Raw genomic sequence first — 21,409 nt, forward strand, 5'->3', positions numbered from 1 at the left:
TTGTTCTGCATTCTGTCCATCAACTGTTGTTTTTGCAGATGAAGATTTTACAACATTTTTCCCATTCTGTTTAACTACATTATTACATTCTTTGCAGTCCTTCTCCATGAATTTTTCTTTAGCTTTGATAGTTGTTATCTTCATTCAGTTAAACCAAAATTACATTAGGGACCGCGTTGGTTTGTCTATCTGTCTAAAAAAAGAAGTAAAATGTGGAAATGATGCATGTGGTTCCTTCTATGGTTTACTAGCTTATCTTCTTCGCTGTGCTCTGTGCATTTGAAGTTAAAGTCATTCTAATTACCAAGACAGACTTTAATTGTGCAGTTCCCAGAAGCTAGGAATAAAAATTGGTAATGTTTTTAACATTTATATTACTGTAGGAAATCTGCCTTTTCTGCATGGTCATCCCAGATTTTTCCCCTTTCGCTGAACCCTATATTTATGCTCGCTGTAGAACACTGTGCACCCTACCACTGCTAATCAGTGATAAAGGGCTAGATCTACGACGAATAGTAATAGCGATTATCAAATAGCGATTTTTTGCAAATCTCGATTTGGTAATTGCTATCACTAATGTACAAGCGAGTTATTTCGCCACTAATCCTAAAATAGCAGTTTGTAGTGGGTTACAAATAGACTTACCTCATTATAATTAGTGAGGTAAGTCGCAATTTGTGACTCACTACGATTCGCTGCCATCAAAGGGATGATCACCGGCCTGTGTCAGCAGACCATCCTGTCTGTGATTTTTTTTGAATTTAGCAATTTTTAAGTTTCATTTTTTAAGAGTTGGCAGTGGATGCTTGGACCACTGCCCGCTCTTAAAAAATACGTTTTCTACCATGCTCGGAGGGGAAGAGGTCCCCTAAGGACCCCTTTTAATTTACAAATGGGTTACCAACAACTTTGATTTGGGTGTACAGTGCGAATGTTTTGAAACCGCATTTTGGGTGCAAAAAAGTCATACATTCCAAAGCTAACCAGTATTTGGAAGGGACGCCCTAAACACACCCCTTCCAAATACCAATTAGCAAACCCAAATTGCGATTCGGTAACAGGTTACTGATTCACAATTTAGGGTTAGTGCATCTGAAAAGGCATTTTTGCATTCACAAACAGCCTGATTCACGTTTACGAACACAAGAATGTTTTGTACATCTAGCCCAAAGTGCTTGTGCTTCTCCTTTCATCATGGTAAAATTGGGATACTCTTAATTGGCACGTTTACGTTAGCTATAAGTCCCTTGTATATGGTATCAAAGTGTACCCAAGGCTTGTATTTAAATGTCACAGGTGAATTGCAGCAATCACTGTGCCATCTATTACAGTGATAGTGTGAACACGACTTCAGGCCTACCCTCTCTAGCTGAAAATTCAACCTGTCAATTTAATCCCTTTTGACAGGGCTAAATCTTCCTCTTAAACGTTTGTAAGTTACCCATAAATACGTATTTTTGCCCATAACACTCGGTTCATGGTATTTAAAAGTAGGACATGTAAAAGTTTAATGTTACACCTGTCCTATCAGTAATAAGGTCCCAAAAGTTATTTTCTATGTAGCACATGGGATGCAATATTAAATACTAATACTGTATCTTGAGAATAGAACTACCTTGAAAAATTATGAAACAACTATTTTTATTAATTATCAAGATCCAATTCAATCATGAAGTCAGAGGTTTACTAAAGATTAAGGAAAAGTGACTTAAGTTTCTATTACCTGCCTGAAGTTCCTGGGAACTACTCTGCATTTTGCTGTCCTAAGTCTGCCAGCCAGTAATTAGCATTTAAATAGGCATGAATGGGTGTGAAATTCCCCCCAGGGCAAACAAAAGGTTGACCTGAATGGGCAGAAATGACCCTTTTGAACCTGACAGAATCTGCAGCATGGGGCTGTGATTATGCTTTTTGACATTAAACTGTAAAATCCTTTTCGAATGCTAAATCCTGCTTGACAGGTCTGATGTTTTTTTTCCTTTGACACTTGGGGCATACTTGAAAGAGGCCAACCCAGTCAGAAGCAAATGTTTTCTGACATGTGCAGCATCCTTCATTGGTCTCCCAGGCAGGCAGGATTCAGTCTCAGTGGGTCTTTTTGTGATATTACAGTATCAATGGCTGCTTGACAGCTAGGCTGAGTTTACATGTAACACTCGATGCACACTTCTTGTTATTCACTGTGTGACTGCTGGAAAACTCAGCTTTTGTTCTACCAGACTTCAGTCTCAGAGTTTGTTGTAAGTGCAGGACCTGCTTCATACTGGATTGTAGTCTTAGATGTGGGAAAGATACTAGTATTATTATAGTACACTCCCAAAACACTCTCCCAGACTTCAGAGTCCAAGTTTAATGTGAACAAAGACTTTCACCATCTTGAAAATACCAAAGAGGGTAGGGTTAGCCCAGGGAATCTTTACCCCATTGATTAGGATGTGCAGAGGGGTAATTCCCACCGACCAGCTTGTGCCAAGCATAAAATATACCATTTTCAGGCACCCACTTCTGAACAATCCTGGACCTGTGGAAGTACAGAAGAGGGCTGAACCTGCTGTCTGATTTGTGAATAGAGCCATAAAGAACTAGACCTGCTCTCCCTCTTGTACCCAGGACAAAGAAGTATGCTACGAGAGTCATAAGGCTGGTATTCTGTTCAAGCTACAAGAACCCAACAAGATACAAGAGGCCTTTTCCTGCAACTGCCCTGCTGACCAGTGGCAACTGGACCGGGACTGGTCCTTCCTGTTGGCCTCTGCCTGCCACCCTCTGAGTCTCTAAGTGCCTCCACTGAGATCCTGGGGACTTTAGAAGTGTACTCCTGTGGTGAACTGGGACTTAAAGAACTAAAGTCAGAAGTTAAAATCTTTGCTCAAGACGAACCTGGTTACTGGTTTGCGCTCCATCGTGGTCCAATTGTGCCTAGGTATCGTTCTACTGTGACCACTAACTATCACTGGCACTTTGTTCTGCTAGGTGCTACTTCTACTTAAAACGTAATAAATCATATCCTGGTTCCCCCTTATAGGATTTTTGGTATTTTGGTTCAGTTTGTTTATTAAATGTTACACAATTTTTCTAATTTGTTTTGGGATATTTATTGTTTTGCATTTTGAGTTTCTTACCTTTTTAGTACTGCATCATTCTTTACACACTGCTTCTAAGTTAAATTAAGCCTGTCTGCTCTGTACCATTAATACCAGGGTGTTGAGCTCAGGTTTATTTAGTGACATTGCTAGTTCACAGTGACAAGGATTGTGATTAAGACCTCTGACCTCCTGATCAGGGACACTGCTCTGTGCCCCAGCAGCTCCGCTGTTGTGCCGCTACCCCCCTACACCTCTCTGAGAAGGTAGGTGTTGGAGGCCCTATTCCCCCGCAGGCTCCTGCCTGTGCCTCATCCCTGGTGGTCCAGTAGGATATCCTTGCTCTTCTGCTGGTCCGCTGTTGTCTGTCTTTGTGCCCGTTAGCTGTCTTCTGAGTGTCTTTTTGTTATTGTGCCTTTGTAATTGTTATTTTTTTGTCTTGCTGTCTATTTTGCCTATTTTCATTTTTTTCTTGTACCAGTGCTGTTGTTTGTTTCCTCCGCAGCTGCTCTCCCTGTGGCCCCTCCCCCCTGGCGGTTCCCGCCTCCCAGTTGCGCTTCCCTCCCCCATACCTATTTAATTGCGGCTGCTGCTCGGGCTTATGAACAAGACCTCTGACCTCCTGGTCAGGGACTCTGCTCTCCGCCCCAGCAGCTTCACTGTTGTGTCACTGCCCCCTACACCTCTCTGAAAAGTTAGGTGTTTGAGGCCCTCCTCCACCTGCAGGCTCCTGCCTGCACCTCATTCCTGGTGGTCTAGTGGGAAAGCCTTGCTCTTCTGCTGTTGTCTGTCTGTGTTTGTGCCCGTTTTCTGTCTTTCATCTGTCTTTTTGTTATTGTGCCTTTGTAATTGTTATTTTCTGTCTTTCGGTTTATTTTGCCCGTTTTATTTTTTTTCTTGTACCTGTGCTGTTGTTTGTGGCCTCAGTGCCCGTTTTGCTGCCATTTCCCGCCGCTCCTGCCCCTGCGGACCCTCCCCCCTGCTGGTTCCTGCTCTTGCCTCCCAGCTGCGCTTCCCTCCCCCTTCCCTATATAATGGCGGCCGCGCGCAGGGGACGTGTCAAAGCAAGCCCGTCTGTGCCCGTCCGTGACCTGACTGCCACCAGCACTAAGGGCCCTGGTCCTCCGACAACCCATTGCTACAACTCAGCTGCCTTCCACGCTTCAACCGCGGTAGGTACAAGAACTGCCAGCTGTCCACACCACCCACAGCCAATTCTCTTGCAGACACTACCCACAAACCTTCACCAACCTCCGCACCCTAGCGCCCACCGCTCTCCCACCAGATGCCACACACACGAAGCCCTGAGCTGCATCCTCCTCAACGTGTGCTCCCTGCACAGACATGCAGTAGAAATCTGTGACCTCCTGGACACCCTCTTGGCAGATGTCACCTTCTTCACAGAAATCTGGATCAACCCCACATCCACCCCTGACATCACGACCACCATCCCCGACAGATACAAGATCCAGAGGAAGGACTGCCCCAACCACCCAGGAGGAGGAGTCACCATTGCACCGTCGCACACAAGAACACCCTCTGACTCACCACCTCCAGCACGAACGACGCCTCACCCCCCCGGAACACCTCCATTTCAAGATCCAGACCAGCCCTAGAATGACCCTACATGGCACCCTCGCCTACAGACCTTCCGGACCTCGAACCACGTTCACCACTACCATCACCGACCTCATCGCCCCCCACGCTATTGCCTCCATGGACTATATACTGCTCGACAACCTCAGCGACCCTAACTCCTCCACCCTCCTGAACAACCTTGCCAACATCAGTTTGAAACAGCTCTTCACCATCCCCACCCACAAGGCAGGACACACACTCAACCCCATCTTCGCAGGAGGCAACAACATCCACTGCAGCCACACCACGCAACACCCCCCTGGATGGACCACCACTGCATACACTTCTCTTTCGACAAGGCCACCGCTCACAAACCCACAACACACCCTCTGTGAAGGACCTGGAACAAGGTCACCAAGGAGCACCTCAACTGCACCCTCAACCATGATGCCCCTCCCAACTCGACCGATGCCAACTCTGCAGCCAAAGAACTACACAGATGGATCACCAACTGCGCAGACAAGCCCGCCCCCTCCGCAACCCTGACAGACAGCGCCCCAAGAAAGCCACTTGGTTCACCACCGACCTCCAAGAATCCAGACGCTCCTGTAGATGTCTCGAGAAGCTATGGAGGAACAGCAAAACCTCAGAAGATCGGACCACCTACAAGAACGTCATGACAGAATACCACCAACTCATCAGATCCACCAAAAAGACCTTCATCCAAAACAAAATCCTCGCCAACTTCACCAACTAAAATTAACTCTTCAGCATCATTCAGGAATTCACTAAAACCCCCAGCGAAACCCAGACGTCACACCCTCCCAGGACCACTGCAACAAACTTGGCTCCTACTTCCATCTGTAAATCAAGTCCCTCTATGACAACTTCAACGAACAGACACCAGATACTGAAACCACCTCTTCCTCCAGCAACGACAGCCAGCCTACCACATCCGCCCGGACCCCGGTCACCACCGAAAACACCGCCACAACCATGAAAAGTATTCACTCAGGAGCTCCCATGGACCCCTGCCCGCCGTACATCTTCCACAGAGCCGCAGCCGCCACAGCACCCGAGCTACAACGCACCATCAATGCCACTTTCGAAGCCAGCAGTTTCCCCTCCTCAAGAAGCCCTCTGCAGCCCCGACAAACCTCAAAAACTACTGACCCATCTCTCTCCTGCCCTTCTCGGCCAAAATCACGTGAAGACCGTCAATGTCCAGTTAACAAACTTTATCGAAGAGAACTCCATCCTCGACCCTTCCAAATCTGGATTCCGCAGCAACCACAGCACCTAGACCGCCCTCCTCGCTGCCACTGATGACATCCGCATTCTCCTCGACCAAGGCCACACCGCAGCCATCATCCTACTAGACCTCTCAGCAGCCTTCGATACCGTCTCCCACTGCACTCTCACCAGCAGACTCCACGACGCTGGTATAGAGGTAACTGCCCTCAACAGGCTCCGCTCCTTTTTCACCGGCACAACCCAAAGAAGTAGACTCCCACCCTTCCTCTCCGAACCCACAGAGATCAGCTGCAGAGTACCCCAAGGATCGTCACTCAGCCCCATGCTCTTCAATATCTACATGGTCCCCTTTGCCACCATCATCAGACAGCATGGACTCAGCATAGTTTCCTACGCCAACAACACCCAGCTCATCTTCTCCCTCAGAAAGGATCCCAACACCACCATACCCAGCTTCCAGGAAGAAATGAAAGCCGTCGCATCCTGGATGAGCAGCAGCTGCCCAAACCTCAACTCGGAGAAGACAGAAGTCCTTGTCATCGGATCCACTTCCTCAGCATGGAACATCACCTGGTGGCCCGCCCCACCTCAGAAACCCCCACTCCCATGGGCCACGTCCAAAACCTCGGCATCATACTCAACTCCTCCCTCACCATGACCCGACAGTTCAACTCCGTCGCTTCCATCTGCTTCAACACCCTCTGCATCCTTCGCAAGACCTTCAAATTGATCCCCACCGAATCCAGAAAGACTGTCACCCATGCACTCATAAAAAGCAGACTGGACTACGGAAACGCCTTCTACGCCGGAATCAACAAATCCCTGCTCCGCAAACTCTAGACCATCCAGAACACCGCAGCCATACTCGTCCTCGGCTACCCACGACATAAACACATTAACCTACACCTGCAAAACCTCCACTGGCTCCCCATCGAGTAGTGAGTAGCCTTCAAGATACTCACCCACGCCTACAAATCCCTCCATAACACAGGCCCCCAATACCTCAACAAAAGAGTATCCTTCCTCTGTCCTGCCGACCTCACCCTCGCCGAAACCCCGCGCATTCACAAAGCCAAAGCTGGCAGAAGAGCCTTCTCCTACACAGACCTGGAACAAGCTCCCGATCAATATGAGACACTTCCCCACTCTGCACACCTTCAGGAAGAGCCTCATGACCTGGCTCTTCGGCTGACCCGGAGCTGCACCCCTGCGCCTCGAGGCCCTCACGGGCGAGTAGCAAGCTTCACAATTCCCTGGTTGATTGATTGATTGACTTGAGGTAGGTACTTATCACCCTCAATTATAAACCCAACTTCTTACCATTACTGCAAATCACAGTCATTAGTAACTGTTGCACTTGGAGTATATACCTGCAGCCTCAGTGTATTCCTCTTCAACAACAATTGATTTATTCAATTCAATAACTTTGTTTAGTCATTCAACATAAAAAGTAAATTAAATTATGGTACACAATCGTGACAGTTGATTCTATTCCTAACCTTCATTAACAATTCAGTTTTCCTTTGATTACTGTGAAATATGTTTAGGTGGTCTGAATGACAAATAGAGATGTTCAACATTGCTGCTACAGTCAACTAGTGTTTCACGGATTTCAGTGGATTCTGCTTTCTTTAGGCTGTGTCAGACTATAAAGGTTAAAATCAATAATTCATTTGGTATGTTGACAAGTGACATTATGTTTCATTGCATGCTGAAACAAAGTATTTGTAGTAGAGCCAAATAACCTTTAAATACACAGATTAGACTATTGTTTCACAAGTATTAGAAATAAAACAAATCCCCAAATTCTTAGAAAAACTTGGGGTTAAAAAAAGAGGGAATGTGTCATAGAAAATTGATAAACTAACAATGCTTAAATGAAACTCATATTAAGGAAAAACAGAAAAATAAACTTATTGACTAATACTTTAAAGCAGCACAAAAAGGCAGTGTGATTTTGTTTTAAACACATTTGGCTCTGGTGTGCAATGTTAATACAATTAGAATTTGCAAACATTTTCTTTCTGTTATGTTTAATTTTAAATACAATTATCAGTACAAATCTGAATATGACTCTACTCTAAAACCCATACTTATATGGCCAAATTACTATTAATAGTCTTAGTAATATCTATATGTACCACACACTTTGGGCCTCATTACGAGTTTGGTGGTGTAGGAGCGGTACAGCCCCACTCCAGCACTGCCAAACCCGTGGTTGAACCGCCCGTCAGATTCAGAGTTTTCTCCTGTCTTGCGGGCGGTTGTTTGGCATTCCCACGGTGTTGACTATGAAATAGGCACCACAATGAGAACATTGAAATCAGTACCTGCACGGCATGGACTGCTGCAGTCCATGCTGTGCATCTACTGGAGTGCATGCACACAGGGGAGCACAACGTGTACCCCCTGCATGCACCCCATGGTGCAGAGGCACAAGGGGGCCTGTTTCCTAACAGGCACACTTTTTATGGCTGTCACACTGTCACAAAAACTATGGCTGTGAGGAAACTCGTAATGTTGGCGGGGCCGTAGCGGCCCCGCAAAGCATATTTCAACCTCAAGACCGCCGCGCCACCACCAGGGATCTACGGTGGTCCAAGGGCTTCTGGCCGCCCTGGTCATAAAAGGGCAGTCGGAAGACCGCCACTGCTGCGGCCCTGCGAGTCTGGTGGTCCGTGAGCCTATTACGATGCAGCCCTAAAGGCTACCCCAGGTCGGAGCCTTTACTGTTAGTATCGTAATCGGCCCCTAAATGTTTTTTTTTAACGTAGGATAAGTGTAGGGTCTTTTAAAAGAAAAATCTTTAAACTCACCAATCAATAATCAACGCTTCTAGAACACACTAGATTGTATGTACCAAAGATTGTTTTATTTTCTATGCCGTAGGGTAAGAATCCTCATGGCAAGCAGCATATAAAAGATGTAAGAGTTTCATAGTGATTTCTAATACCAAGAGCTATTTTATTTAAAGAAAGACAAAAACAGAACCTTTGTACAGTTTTTTAAAACTCACAGCAGGTATGGTATCCCGAATAAGGGCCCTATTATGACTTTGGCGGTCTTGGAGCAGGGCCACCACACCGCTGCACTGCTCCAAGACCGCCAAAGCCATAAGAAACCACTCACCAGATTATGGCTTTTTAGTCTCTGGCAGGTGGTACTTTGGCAGTCCCACAGCGGTGCTTATGAAAAAAGGACTGCAATGTGAGTGTCAAAGGCAGTTCCTGCAGGGCATGGACTGTCAAGTCCTTGCCCTGCAGGAACTGAGGTGCATGCATACAGGGAGGCACAAAATGTGTCCCCCTGCATGTACCCCATGGCCCTGAGGCAACAAAGGGTCGTGTAGGGCCCCCTTTGTTTCTTCACTGCTACACCTTTCATGGTGGGCTCACAGCCATGGAAACGGTGGTATTGAGGAAACTAGTAATATGCTTGGCGGTGCAGCTGTGGCACTGCCAGCAAATTACCAGCCTCTAACCGCTGCAAATTCAAAAGGGATTGCGAATCCCTGTCGAAGTCTGACCACCATAGTCGGAGCATGGCGGTGGACCTCCATTCTGGCAGTCCACAGCTGCCACCACGACGTAGTCGCAATAAGGCCCTAAGTGGTAAACTGTGGAGCCAGGAAAACGGTTGAAATCCCATTTCCCCTCATTTACCCAAACTTTGTATTCCTGGGCGAATCAGTGTACCTCTCTGCACCTCATTTTCCACGACTTGCTACCTTGATAGCAGAAGTTAGTCAAATTAGAGAATGTGCACTACAAAGAACAGCGTCCCTCATACAAATCCAATATAAATGATTAACAAGGAATGCTCAAACAGTGCACACTAGAAACTGGTTTGGCTCTCTGCTTCCTCGTTACATGGTCAATTAATTAGATCAGATGTAGATGTTGTGCAAAAAATAGTTGGAGCTAATATTTTATGCCACAGATGGCACCAAGATACTTTGACATGGTTGTGGGTGTTGCAAAGTTAAAAGAAAACAGTGTTCTTTACCTTGCTGAGATTTTCTTGCTGGCAGATCCTGGAACTGTGCAGAGCGATTGTCAGGTGAGGCCTCGAGTGTGTGATTGAAATAGTTCAGAATTAGGCATTGGATACTTTTGTTACCATATCTCCAGGCATCTGAGTCCAGAGCTTTCAATGATGACAAAAAACAAAAGATAAGAAAATGTATTTTCCTTCTTAGCTCTTTGTTAAAAAGACAATAATTCCTTTTTTATAATTTTTTAAGAGAATGACTAAACTTTACCTTCTTTTTCTTCTGTTTATTAATGAGAAGCACAATCCAAAAAAAAGAAAGAAAACATTGTTATGTTGCAATGCAGTACAAAATTTAAAGTCGTACAATTTTCAGCTGTACACTGAAACATGCAATTAATGTATCAATAATCAACACAGGAAACACAGGAAAACATAATTCTAATTTTAAGCATCATGCTCCATGCCTGAAGTGAAAATAGAAAGATACTTACATAGAAATGTGTCATATCTGGCCCTAGTGCTGGTGTTTTTTTAGTGCTTTAAATAATTTTACCTCTGCACTTCTGCTGCAACGTTAGACCATGCATCAGCCAACTCTGTGCTGTGAACATCTTTATGTTAGTCCAGAAGTAGTACCATGCTCTCACCTTTACCCCCTCCTCCATTCACTTATGTGGGAACAACGCTTATACACAAAGCCATTTACGGCTGAAAAGTTTATATTTATGCCTCACAGCTAGCCACAAAAAGATACCTGTCAGGTGTTAATGGGTTCACTATTGAGTAAGTCTCTGCCACACAGGCAATGAATAATGCAGTAGTAAAGGCCATACATGGGTTTACTACAGCGAGGAACAAGGCATGGCTTGCCTTGTAATTTTGTAAAACCCCACAAACTTACAGGGTTGTGGGTATGAAAACTCTCCCATTCTGGGTGCAGTTGATGGTTTTATCAAGCAAAGGGCTGGAGTAACATTCCTTCCATGATAGGAGGAGAGGTTACTCACCCTCAAACGAATATATACCTTTACAACGTGGATTTTACTCTGCAATGCAATCACAACGTGGTCGTTACAACAACCACATTGTTACCACGCAATACCCTTACTACGCAAGTCATTACATCGACTTGCAGTAGATGGCGCTGTAACATTAGAAATGTATCATTTACTATTCCAACTCCAGCCTACATAACAGTAGGGAAGGTGTTGGAATAGTAAATTATACTATTCCTTATGTAAGAGCGCCATCTACTGCAAGTCGATGTAATGACTTGCGTAGTAATGACACTGCATGGTAACAACATGGTTGTTGTAACAACCACGTTGTGATTGTTTGAGGGGTAAAATCCGTAATGTAAAGGTTGTTTCCCCCCTCAAACGTGGTGAGGCATAAGCAATAGAAAATGTGAATTTGCAATTTAAGCTGCCTTTTAACAGTGGGTAATTGAACATAATACAATTACTATACATTCACAGATATGCACTCCTTGCAATTACACATAGTAAAAAATGCAAGTTGCAAAATGCCACATGAACATTTCAAGATGTACGTGCGGAAACCTAAGCCTTATGCAGTTTACTTGGAATATTTGTGAATGGCAAAAAAAGTGTAAAAAAACATTTAAGCAGAGGTGTAAATCTTTGCATGAGCTTTTACACCTTTTATGTCAATCACCCATGCTTTCTTTCTGCCAATGGAACTTTGGGGTTTTCATTCAGCATGACCTAAGTGTTGAGGTATACAGTTGATATTTTTACTGCAGTGCCCGGCAAGGCACCATGACACTTTTGGGAGCAGTTTGTTATCAACATCCTAATATCAAATAAAATTTATAAGCAGGATCGCTTTGACCGCAAGGTTTTATTAATCTGAATGGCATAGGAGCTCCTGGAATTTCAGCAAATGTCTGACAAAAACCTGTGGAGGCTTGCACTGGTAATGCTGTGGGGCGGCGGGGCGGGGGCAGGAGGGCTGGGAGGGTGTAGTGGAGTTTGACATATGACGGGAAAGATTAAAGTAAAGAAATAAAAAAATAAAACTACGTATCCTGCGCTCGCCGCATCGCTGACTCTGCAATGCGGCGAGCGCAAGGTAAGTGGTTTTATTTCTTTATTTCTTTACTTTCACCTTTCCCGTTGTATGTCGAACTCCCCTACCCCCCCACCCCGCTCCACCCGCCTCACCCGCCTCACAACGTTACCTGTGCGAGCCGCCACTAACAAAAACCTTAGCCACAGATAGATATACCCATGTTCAGAAATGGAAATTTACCTAGTGGTTCAGTTCTCAGGCAATGCAAAAAGCTGTGCATTCATTTCCACCTCCGTATGCCTAATTCCTGCTTGTAACACTTGAAACATCTACATGTCTTTCGCATACACTAAACAAAAACTAGGCCCCATGCAAATGAATACACAAGCATTGGGAAAGTCAATAGGTCTCACCTTTGTAAAAGCTTTTGGCTTTCCAATGTCTATTAGCCATGTTGTAGAGCAGCGTGGCTGCATCTTATCATAGTTAAAAGTTTGTGGCGCGGCATCAAGTAGAGTGGCATATAGTGGAGTGTGTAGAGCTGGTTGGCCTAGAGTGGCATAGAGTAGAGTGGTATAGAGTAGAGTGGCATAAAGTGGAGTGGCATAGAGTGGAGTGGCGCAGAGTGGAGTGCTACGGAGTACTGTGGTGTAGATTAGAGTGGCATAAAGGATTGGTGTAGAGTAGACAGGCATAGAGTAGAGTTGAGTGCAGTGGCATAGAGTAGAGTGGTGTGGAGTAGAATGGCGTGGAGTAGAGTGGAACACAGTGGAATGGCATAGAGTAAAGTGGCATGGTGTGTCACAGAGTACAGTGGCGCAGAGTAAAGTGGCATAAAGGAGAGGCATAGAGTAAAGTAGAGTGGAGTGGCGTAGAGTATTGTGACTGCCACAGAGTGGAGTAGAGTGGCATAGAGTAGAGTGATGTGGAATGGAATAGCGGTGAGTGGAGCAGCATAGAGCAGACTGAAGTGGCATAGAGTAGAGTAGAGTGGCGTAGAGTAAAGTAGAGTGCAGTAGAGTAGCATAGAGCAGAGTGGAGTGGCACAGAGTGAAGTGGGGTAGAGTAGAGAGAGGTAGAGTAAAGAGGCAAGGAGAGGTGTAGGGTAGAGTGGCATAGAGTGTTGTAGAGTAGTGTGGAGTGGTGTGCATTAGAGTGACGTAGAGTGGGAAGTGACAGAAGAAGGGAAGGAATGACGTAAGCAAGGGAGGAAAAAGGAAAGCATGGAGGACTGAAAGAATGAAAAGAGGACAGACAAATGGGAGGCAAAAAAGGCGAGGGAAAGGTACAATATGAAGAAGGGAGACAGAAAGAAAGCCTTGAGAGGAAGGATGCAGGTGAAGGAAACGAGAATGAGAAAAGAAGAAAAGGAAAGAAATTAAAAGTTGAAAAGTGTGTGAGCTGGGCAGGGATCAATAAAAAAAGATGGCCACCAATGATGAAGGAACAGAGGTGGAAGGGAGTCAAGGTAGTGAAAAATTAAAAATAGGAAAAGAAGGAAGGAATACAAATGGTAGATACAAGAGAAGAAGGAACAGAAGGGGAGGTGGAGGTAGCAATTTTGAAAGGAAGAATAATTTGAAAGAAACACAGTCTCGTCTGAGAGCCCGAATGGTGAATTGGCGGTGAACAGAACAGATATATAAATCTATGGGACTTTTTGTCTTTTACTTTTCTAAACACAGTTCACACTCCTGCCAAACTTCTCCAGCGAGAAAGGAGGCCACACTGTTCTCACTCGTGTCCGTCAAGGAAAGCGACTTGAGTCGTAAAAAGCAAATGCTTCAAGGCCTACATAGGAAGGGCGGCGCCCCCTCCCCCGTGTTAGATATAGCTGGAAACATTTCTCGGCTTCTGGCCCTCCAGGTGCTTTGGAATTACACCAACAGAGACGTTGGCATTTTTTTATCTGAGACCCCTGATCACTGAAGAGACAGGACAATGTGGCACTGGCATATGTCACATTTGAACGCAACTTCAAGACTATGGCAGCAATGGCTGCTTTGAAAATGAAGGAGGGAAGGAGCACCAGACAGGGGTAGTGGTGAGTGGGAGGAGGGAGGGGAAGAAGAAATAGTACCTCAATCCCAATGCGAGCAGTGGACGGACACTAATTAAGTTGAATCAATCTGTACTTGGTCCAGGCTCCACAGAAAGGAACGGAAGTGATGCTTGTAGGACGCAAATAAGAGTGACAGTAAAGCGAACAAATAGTAAGCAATGGGCACTCTAAAAGTCCTTTATTTTAAAGAATAGAGTCTCGCAAGCAAGAACACATGCAGTGTATGCACCGTTGCAGGATTCATCTAAAAACAAGAGTAGAAATATTACAATCCACTGATCCCAGAAGGTATAGGATCGAACACTGTTTTGATTAGTTTCCATAACCTGCCCTCGTTTTCTAAAATCATATTCAAAGTCAATCTGTTTTCAAAATCATGCTGCGCATGCAGTCATTTCTTTAGTAATATGAACTAAAGCAGCAGCAGTGTCATTAGCCAGCCTCTCTATGAATTGAGCTTGGTTCCTTATTCTTCCTACATTTAGTGATACCCCTACTAGAGGAATCATTGCTGGGAACATGTCTAAAATGTCTTCCCCTGCACCCTCCTTTGTGGGTAGAAGTAGATATTCCTCAGTTGTTTATTATGATATATGCATAAAGATAGATACCCGAGCCCTCCCTCCCAACTGGAGTGAGAAGTAGGCCTTCTTTCCACAAACATGATGCATATCTCAATAACTCTATCTCATCGTAGCGCATACATTTCTCTGACGTGTTAAAAGTGTGAGTGCAGTTACTTTCACCTACCTTTAAGGTTCCCCTGTGGGCAATACAAAGTGTTCATGCCCTTTCGCGCCATAGATTCAGAGCTGGATGTATTAGTAGCAAAGCATTTTGCCTCGAGATAGGTTCATTATGGAACCTTAAAACCCCTTTCGTATCGGTAGGTAATGCCTAGTAGAGTTTTCATACACAGCTAAAAATTATTTTTCCCTTCAGATAACATGTACTGTACATCTTTAGGTATCATAAATTTCATTTCCTTTGTTTCTCATCTAACCCTTTAAATTCTTGTCTCTGTGTGAAATGTCCAAAGTACCTGTGGAGTATATTCTCAAGAACGTGTGATAACCATCGCAAATTTAGCTTAGCGCAACTTTGCATATCGCAGTCCATCGCAGGAAAACAACACCATGTCAACGTAGTATTCACAAGCCGGCGGCACTATGCGATAGTCACACGATAACGTGCCAAATGACTGTGTTAAACACAACGCCACGCCGTAAAAATGCGAAACACCAATGCCAAAAAAGTAGCGATGAGGCCAACCGCGACACAAAAATCAGCGATAACCAGCGACAGGCCTGCAATTCCCACACCTCATGCCGGAAAACGCAACATAAAAACAGAGCACAAAAACGGCGAGATGACAATGTACGAGCACACTCCCACATCAGTGACGTAGAACAAATGACCATCGTCCCGCATCACATAGGCGTCTCCACACAGTCACAATGTACAATGACACGCAGCCTGCATGTAAACTGCACCAATGCAAACACATGCTTAGAACACGCAGTGAAACCGCATTTTCCCACGGCATTGCAGAGGGGCAAGCAACCCCTCCTGCACACAAACGTGTCATGACCATGAGCAATCAAGCATGCCAACATGGACGAATGTAGGGGCAGTGACTCCCGCTTACCGTACATGTTGCACATGTTGAGGGATTTGAGTCACAGGGGGCATCCCTGCATCAAGGTGGTACATAATCGACCCCACAATGAGCCCTGATGTTACCTGTAGGTCAGAAATGGCAGCCATAATGGAATGGCCCTGGACACATGAAACGTCGAAGAGTGGGATACCCTACCAACTGTGACATACAGGACTGGCAGTTTGAATACGTGACACCCCAAACAGCACCCCTGCAGAGAGGTGACACATCCACCATCCATGAACACATCACAAACTCGCCATCAACACATGTCGCACTCACCCCTGACTGAGTGACGTGCCGGTACAGATGAGTGACATGCACTTAGTGAATGTAGGTTTGTAAGGAATTTATTTGCAAATTCCGTGCCTGTGGTCAATCTGTGCTGTCCCATGAATGCCAAGGACAGTCATAATGTGACTTGATCATCTAAAAAAATTTGTAATGATGTCGTCCCTGCGGGCTATTCCTGCTGCCGCTGCAGTGGGGCGTGGTCTACCTGCCTCATCCTCATCATCCGATGCCTCTGGGACTGGTATCCATGGTGCATTGCTGCGTACACATGTTATGCAACACACAACATGCAATGATCATCTTGCACACGATGTCTGGCCTGTACAGGAGCCGTCCACCAGTGACGTCCAGGCACCTGAAACGTGACTTCAATACGCCAAATGTGGGTTCCACGATGCCCCTGGTGCGTTTGTGGGCCGCACTGTACTGTCTCTGGGACTGTGTGTTCGGGGCACAGAGGGGTGTCATCATTCAAGCGCACAGTGCATATCCCTGGTCACCTGAGACAGTGCAGAGAGACATGAGTCAACAGCTGTTTCGGCATGATGTGTTGGCAGGCTCACTGTGTCAATGGTGTGTGATATGTGTGACTATGTGATTCCTGTATGACATGTACTGCCTGTTGCACATGAGCGGCATCAATGTGTAGTACGTAGCCTCACTGCTGCTCCACCCTCCCCCCAAGCCTATTCACCAGTGTGCGCAGCGCGGTTGCATCACCTGCACCCCACGGCACACCATTGCCATGCCCGTCTGCGCATGTCTACAAGCCTGACAACGACACATTGATGTAGTTTGCTGAAGGTGTGCGGCCACGTGCTTGTAAGCCTATGGTAAGGACAGGGCTGACACCGATGTAGTGTACATGCCTGGCCGAACTCGCCCTGTGCTTCAGTATAGACCTCTGGCCCATGCTGCAGAAATAGCGACACACACACAACAGTTGGCATGTATTTCCCCAGACCCTGTGCGGGCCTGCTCACCCTCATGTACCCCTCGGACGAGGCCACACGCCGTGGGCATGCCACGAAGCAACATTGCACATTGCGTGATGGGGGCGCCGGCACCACACCAGACACACACGCATCAGTTGCCTCTTTCCCAAGGCCTAATCTCAACCACACCCAGAGCCACGTGTCGAAAGATCACACCCCACGCCGTACTGCCGTACGTCGGTCAACTCACTTACGCTCACGGGGGGGGGGGGGTCCGACACAGCCACATGTCAAAGGTCTACACCGCTGCCGGAGATGACAAGTTTGCGCACGCTGTACACAACACAATGTGATGTGGTATGGGACGGGGCCCTCATGAATACATAATGATCACACAGACACAATGAGATAATTTGTGGTACGGGCACGTGCGCCCGGCACCTTTATTGCCAGGGTCACACGTCCAGTGACGCCTGTGCTGGATGGGTGTAAGCAACCCCTAAGGGGTTGGCTGGTGCTGCCAACAACTACAACAGTGATCTGACAATCAGAAGTCCAAAGTACAAACAGCAAAGGTCTATGACTTGAGCTGCACAGAGTCAGTGGCACAGGATGCACTACGGCAGGCACACCCGCAAGGAACGGTGACTTGTGGTGCACTGAGATAGGGCCAAAAGAGCTGAGCGGGTCCTCGTTGATGTCCCAGGAGAATTTCGCAGAGTGTTACGGGGGACAGTGGAAGGTGTCCATCCAGGGAATGATGCAGAGGGCAGGAGCAAGCAGAAACAGGCATAATGTAGGAGATGAATGCTACAGTCTCCTGTATTCCACCATGTCAGTATCAGCTACATGATGAAGACAACCCCCAGGCCATGGACTCAGATGCCAAATTAGTCCAAAAGGAGGGTGCCCATGACTCCCGTGGCACAAAGTCAGTGGCACCAGAGATGGAAGGGGATGCAGACTGCGATGAGGCCTGTACATTGATATCAACTCTGCAATTGACAAATCAAGAGGCAGTTCTAAATGAGTGTCTGACTCAACCGCAGTGTGTGCCGGAGGCTGGGGTCATCGTGGGGCAGCCGCTGTGCAGCCAGCTCTGCCTGGATCACTAACACACGGTGTTGGAATGGCATGTGGAAAGGTTTCCTGGGTGACGGAGGTGGAGGCACCAGAGCAGGGCGGGTGTGCACACAGCAACAATGCTTTTTCCTGGCTGGGACAGACTAGAAAGGATTTGTCAGAGGCCTGCTGGACAGGCATGCAGGCCTAAGGCAGAGGTCCGCAAGGGCCCACAGACATGTGTGGTTGGACTGCTATGCAAGGAGTTGGTGACACCACATCGAAGGGAGTATAGGGATTTGAGCTCTGCCTTAAATTTGTACTCTGCCATTGCATAATCAAAACTCAGTTCCAAATGTGCAACCTACTTGTCCGCTGTGTATGCCGGTGGAGTGCGCCAACGGGAAGGAGTAGTGCGTGCCTTGCTCGCGGAGGCCGTGATGGCCTGAGGAATCTGCCATGGTCGGGGTCCTCAGGGGTGGAGCTAGCACAGGCACATGGTGAGCACTCTTGGAGACACGCCGGTGTTGGCAGGTGTGCAGTGTGGCCAGGAAGCGCAGGGGCGGACGAGACTGGTTCGGGGAGCTGCGGGCCGGGCTGCGGCAAGCACACATGATCGCAGGCACCGCCGCACATGGCGTCGGCCTTGTGGCAGGGTGAGAGGCGCCACCCTGGCAGAGATGTTGGGCATTCCAGAAGAGAACCACGCCCAGGGCTACGTGCTTTTTATTCAGACCCCTGCACTAGTCTGGCATATGCCGCGCTAGCCCTCTACGTACACGCTTACAGGGGGGACGTAACAAGCTACGTTTACGATATCTTCCCCACTGGCTGTGGTGACATGGGCGCGGCCACTGTCCACAACACTACCACCACCAGCAGTATTTGTCTGCATGGATATGTCTGCGGTCTGCATACTGCAGCCTGTACAGCACATCCACGTCACACTTGGCAATGTGTGCATTCTCATTCATGGGTCATTCGCCTCCTTCGCACATGCCTGGTTGCCACTTACCTCCACATTCCGCTGGTGTGTGGCTGATGTGCCATGCCGTTGGTGGGTCATGTACATGGCTAGCCCAGGCTGCCACAGTAAGTTGTGCTGTCGGGTCTGGTGGGTGGGCATGTTGTTTGGCATGTTGTTTGTTAGTTTGAGATGTGTGTATTGCTAGAGTTGTGGGTTGCATGATTGTGGAGGTGAGGTGTGTGGTGTGTCCATTAGGTACTTACCAACAAGCACTGCATTTCCGTAGGTGCCATCCTGGAAGCGCCAGTTGATGATGGACTGTCGAAAGATGTATGAGTCGTGCACACTGCCTGGGTAGTTGGCGACGACATTGGTAAAGAGTCCCCGGTGGTCCACTATTGCCTGCACATTGGTTGAATGCGTGTGATTTCTGTTGCAGTAATTGTGTGCAGTGTCGGCAGGGGGGACAAGTAGGGCATGTGTGCAGTCGATTGCACCCAAGACGGGCAGGAATCCAGCTATGGTGTAGAATCCTTGCTTGGTCTCCAGCTGTTCCTGCGCAGTGTGGGGGAAGTATAGGTACCGGGGTACCAAGCAGATGATGGCATCCAGGACAGGTTTGAGGAACTTGGATAAGGCTGGCTGTGAGACTCCTCCGACTATGGCAGTCCTTTGTTGGAATGTCCCAGAGGCCAACAGGTGCAGCACAACCAGCAGTTTTGTCTGCGGAGGGATGTTGGTTCTCCGCTGTGTTGGTGCCATCAGCCTGTGGGCAATGATGTTCAGGATGCGGAGGATGGTTGTCCTTTTGAGCCTGTAGTGGGCAATGACATGCTCTGGTGTTACGTCTGTAAGGCTGGTGCGTTTCCTGAAGGTCTGCTGTCTTTGTCTGCGCTGACTCTGTGGTGGTCCGAGGGGAGTGGCGGTCCTGGGGGTGGTGGGTGTTGTGGCCCAGTTGAGGCTCTGAGCTGCATGATAAGGAGCTCCATGGCATCTGTTGATCTTCAGGTGTGGCTCTGGGCTTGGTTCCCTTTCTGGTGCTGATTGTCGTCCGACTTTGCACCAGGTCGGAGCAGGTGTTAATTTCCTGCTACTAACGCGCCTTATCGCCTGTTTTGGGATCTTATACCTGTTGTGGCTGGTCGTTGAGAATGTTGTGGAGTGGTGTTGTCACGGCTTTTTGCTCGGGAACACCTACTCTGCATCTCATTAGTGATAGTTGCCGTGGTCATCCGTGCCGATGTTTTTTGAGGGTGCTATTGCAGGAAATCTGGTGGTATGGGCTGTTTGCACCAGCTTGTGAATGGGGCGGTAATTTTATCGTGACTTTGGCTGCGATACAGTGCCGATACCTCAGCGATAGCTCCTTGTGAATATGCCCCACAGTGTGAGCCACGAAAGGTAAATAACACGACAATGGAAAAGAAAGTGGTCTTTGGGCAAATGTCACTCCATCAGCCAAGCAGGCTGGAATAAGGGTGCACAACCAATAGTTGGACACATTCATAACTGAATAGATGTGGATCAGCTGGACATATGTGTTTTCTCGATAGGCAGTTTGGCAATGAGAACACATTTTATTTTCATCATTTTCTTTTATCTTTTGAAGCACTGCTGAGGTGGGGCACCTATCATTTCTTACTGGATGGGTCATTTGCATCAACAACACCAGTATCAGTCAGACAATACAAGTAGCAACGCAGCCCTCATGATGATCAGTACTTTATTCTGCCCCTGATTCCTTACTGCTTCCGTCATTGATTTGTTGCAATACACCTCTTCTGTTGGTTTCTTGCGATTCAGCCACACGCCTGGTTGGCGTTTCTGGCAGTGATCTCTGACTGGAGTAGCTCATCTTTGGGGTCCCATGGTCTTTACCATTCTCCTCTGGTCCTTTTACTTTCTTAGTGTAGGATGCATGTACCCAAGCCGGCAGTTGTTCACATTTCCCAACAGTGTCCATTGCCAGTAGGACCTGTAGGGGCCCCTGACAATGGGGCTGGTGACAGCTTTTCCGACATGGCTCTTCACTAGAACCCAGTGTCTGAGTTTATGACAGGCTGCAGCCGAAGATATTGGGGCTGCTTGCATTATCTGGTGAGACAAAGAGCTCATTAAATCAGTCTTTTGCAATACACCAGCATCAAATCATCAGTTATTAACAGCAATGTAACTGCGGGCATGCTGGGCATCCTCATCAGCCGCCCTATAAGGATTTCATGGAGGGACAAACCTGTCTTTTTGGTCGGTATGCAATGGATATTCATTTGCAACAGAGTTACGGCATCATGCCCTTTCAAGGTGGTGGATGCACACAACTTTGCCAGCTTATTCTTTATGATACCATTCAGTCATACCACCATGCCCAAAGATTGGGGGTGATAAGCACAATACATTCTCTGCGTGATGCTCACAGCTTCTCATATTAGTTTCATGATTTCCTTTTTGAAATGTTCACCCTAATCACTCTCTATGTACATTGGTACC

The 21,409-nt window shown here is 47.0% G+C and overlaps 1 protein-coding gene across 1 annotated transcript in view; it reads right to left on the minus strand.

Moving 5' to 3' along the window:
- The window catches only part of LOC146861399 (interleukin-18-like), a 60,694-nt gene extending 39,809 nt beyond the window's left edge, over positions 1 to 20,885 (minus strand). The window contains exons 1-2 of the mRNA XM_085646237.1: positions 20,669 to 20,885; positions 9,921 to 10,115 (exon numbers count right to left, since the gene is read on the minus strand). Of these exons, the coding sequence (XP_085502363.1) occupies positions 9,921 to 10,115; positions 20,669 to 20,885 (412 nt within the window). The remainder of the gene's footprint in view (positions 1 to 9,920; positions 10,116 to 20,668) is intronic.
- Between the last annotated feature and the right edge of the window lie 524 nt (positions 20,886 to 21,409).

Source organism: Triturus cristatus, chromosome 3_1 (genome assembly GCF_964204655.1).
Source record: "Triturus cristatus chromosome 3_1, aTriCri1.1, whole genome shotgun sequence".
Taxonomy (NCBI): domain Eukaryota; kingdom Metazoa; phylum Chordata; class Amphibia; order Caudata; family Salamandridae; genus Triturus; species Triturus cristatus.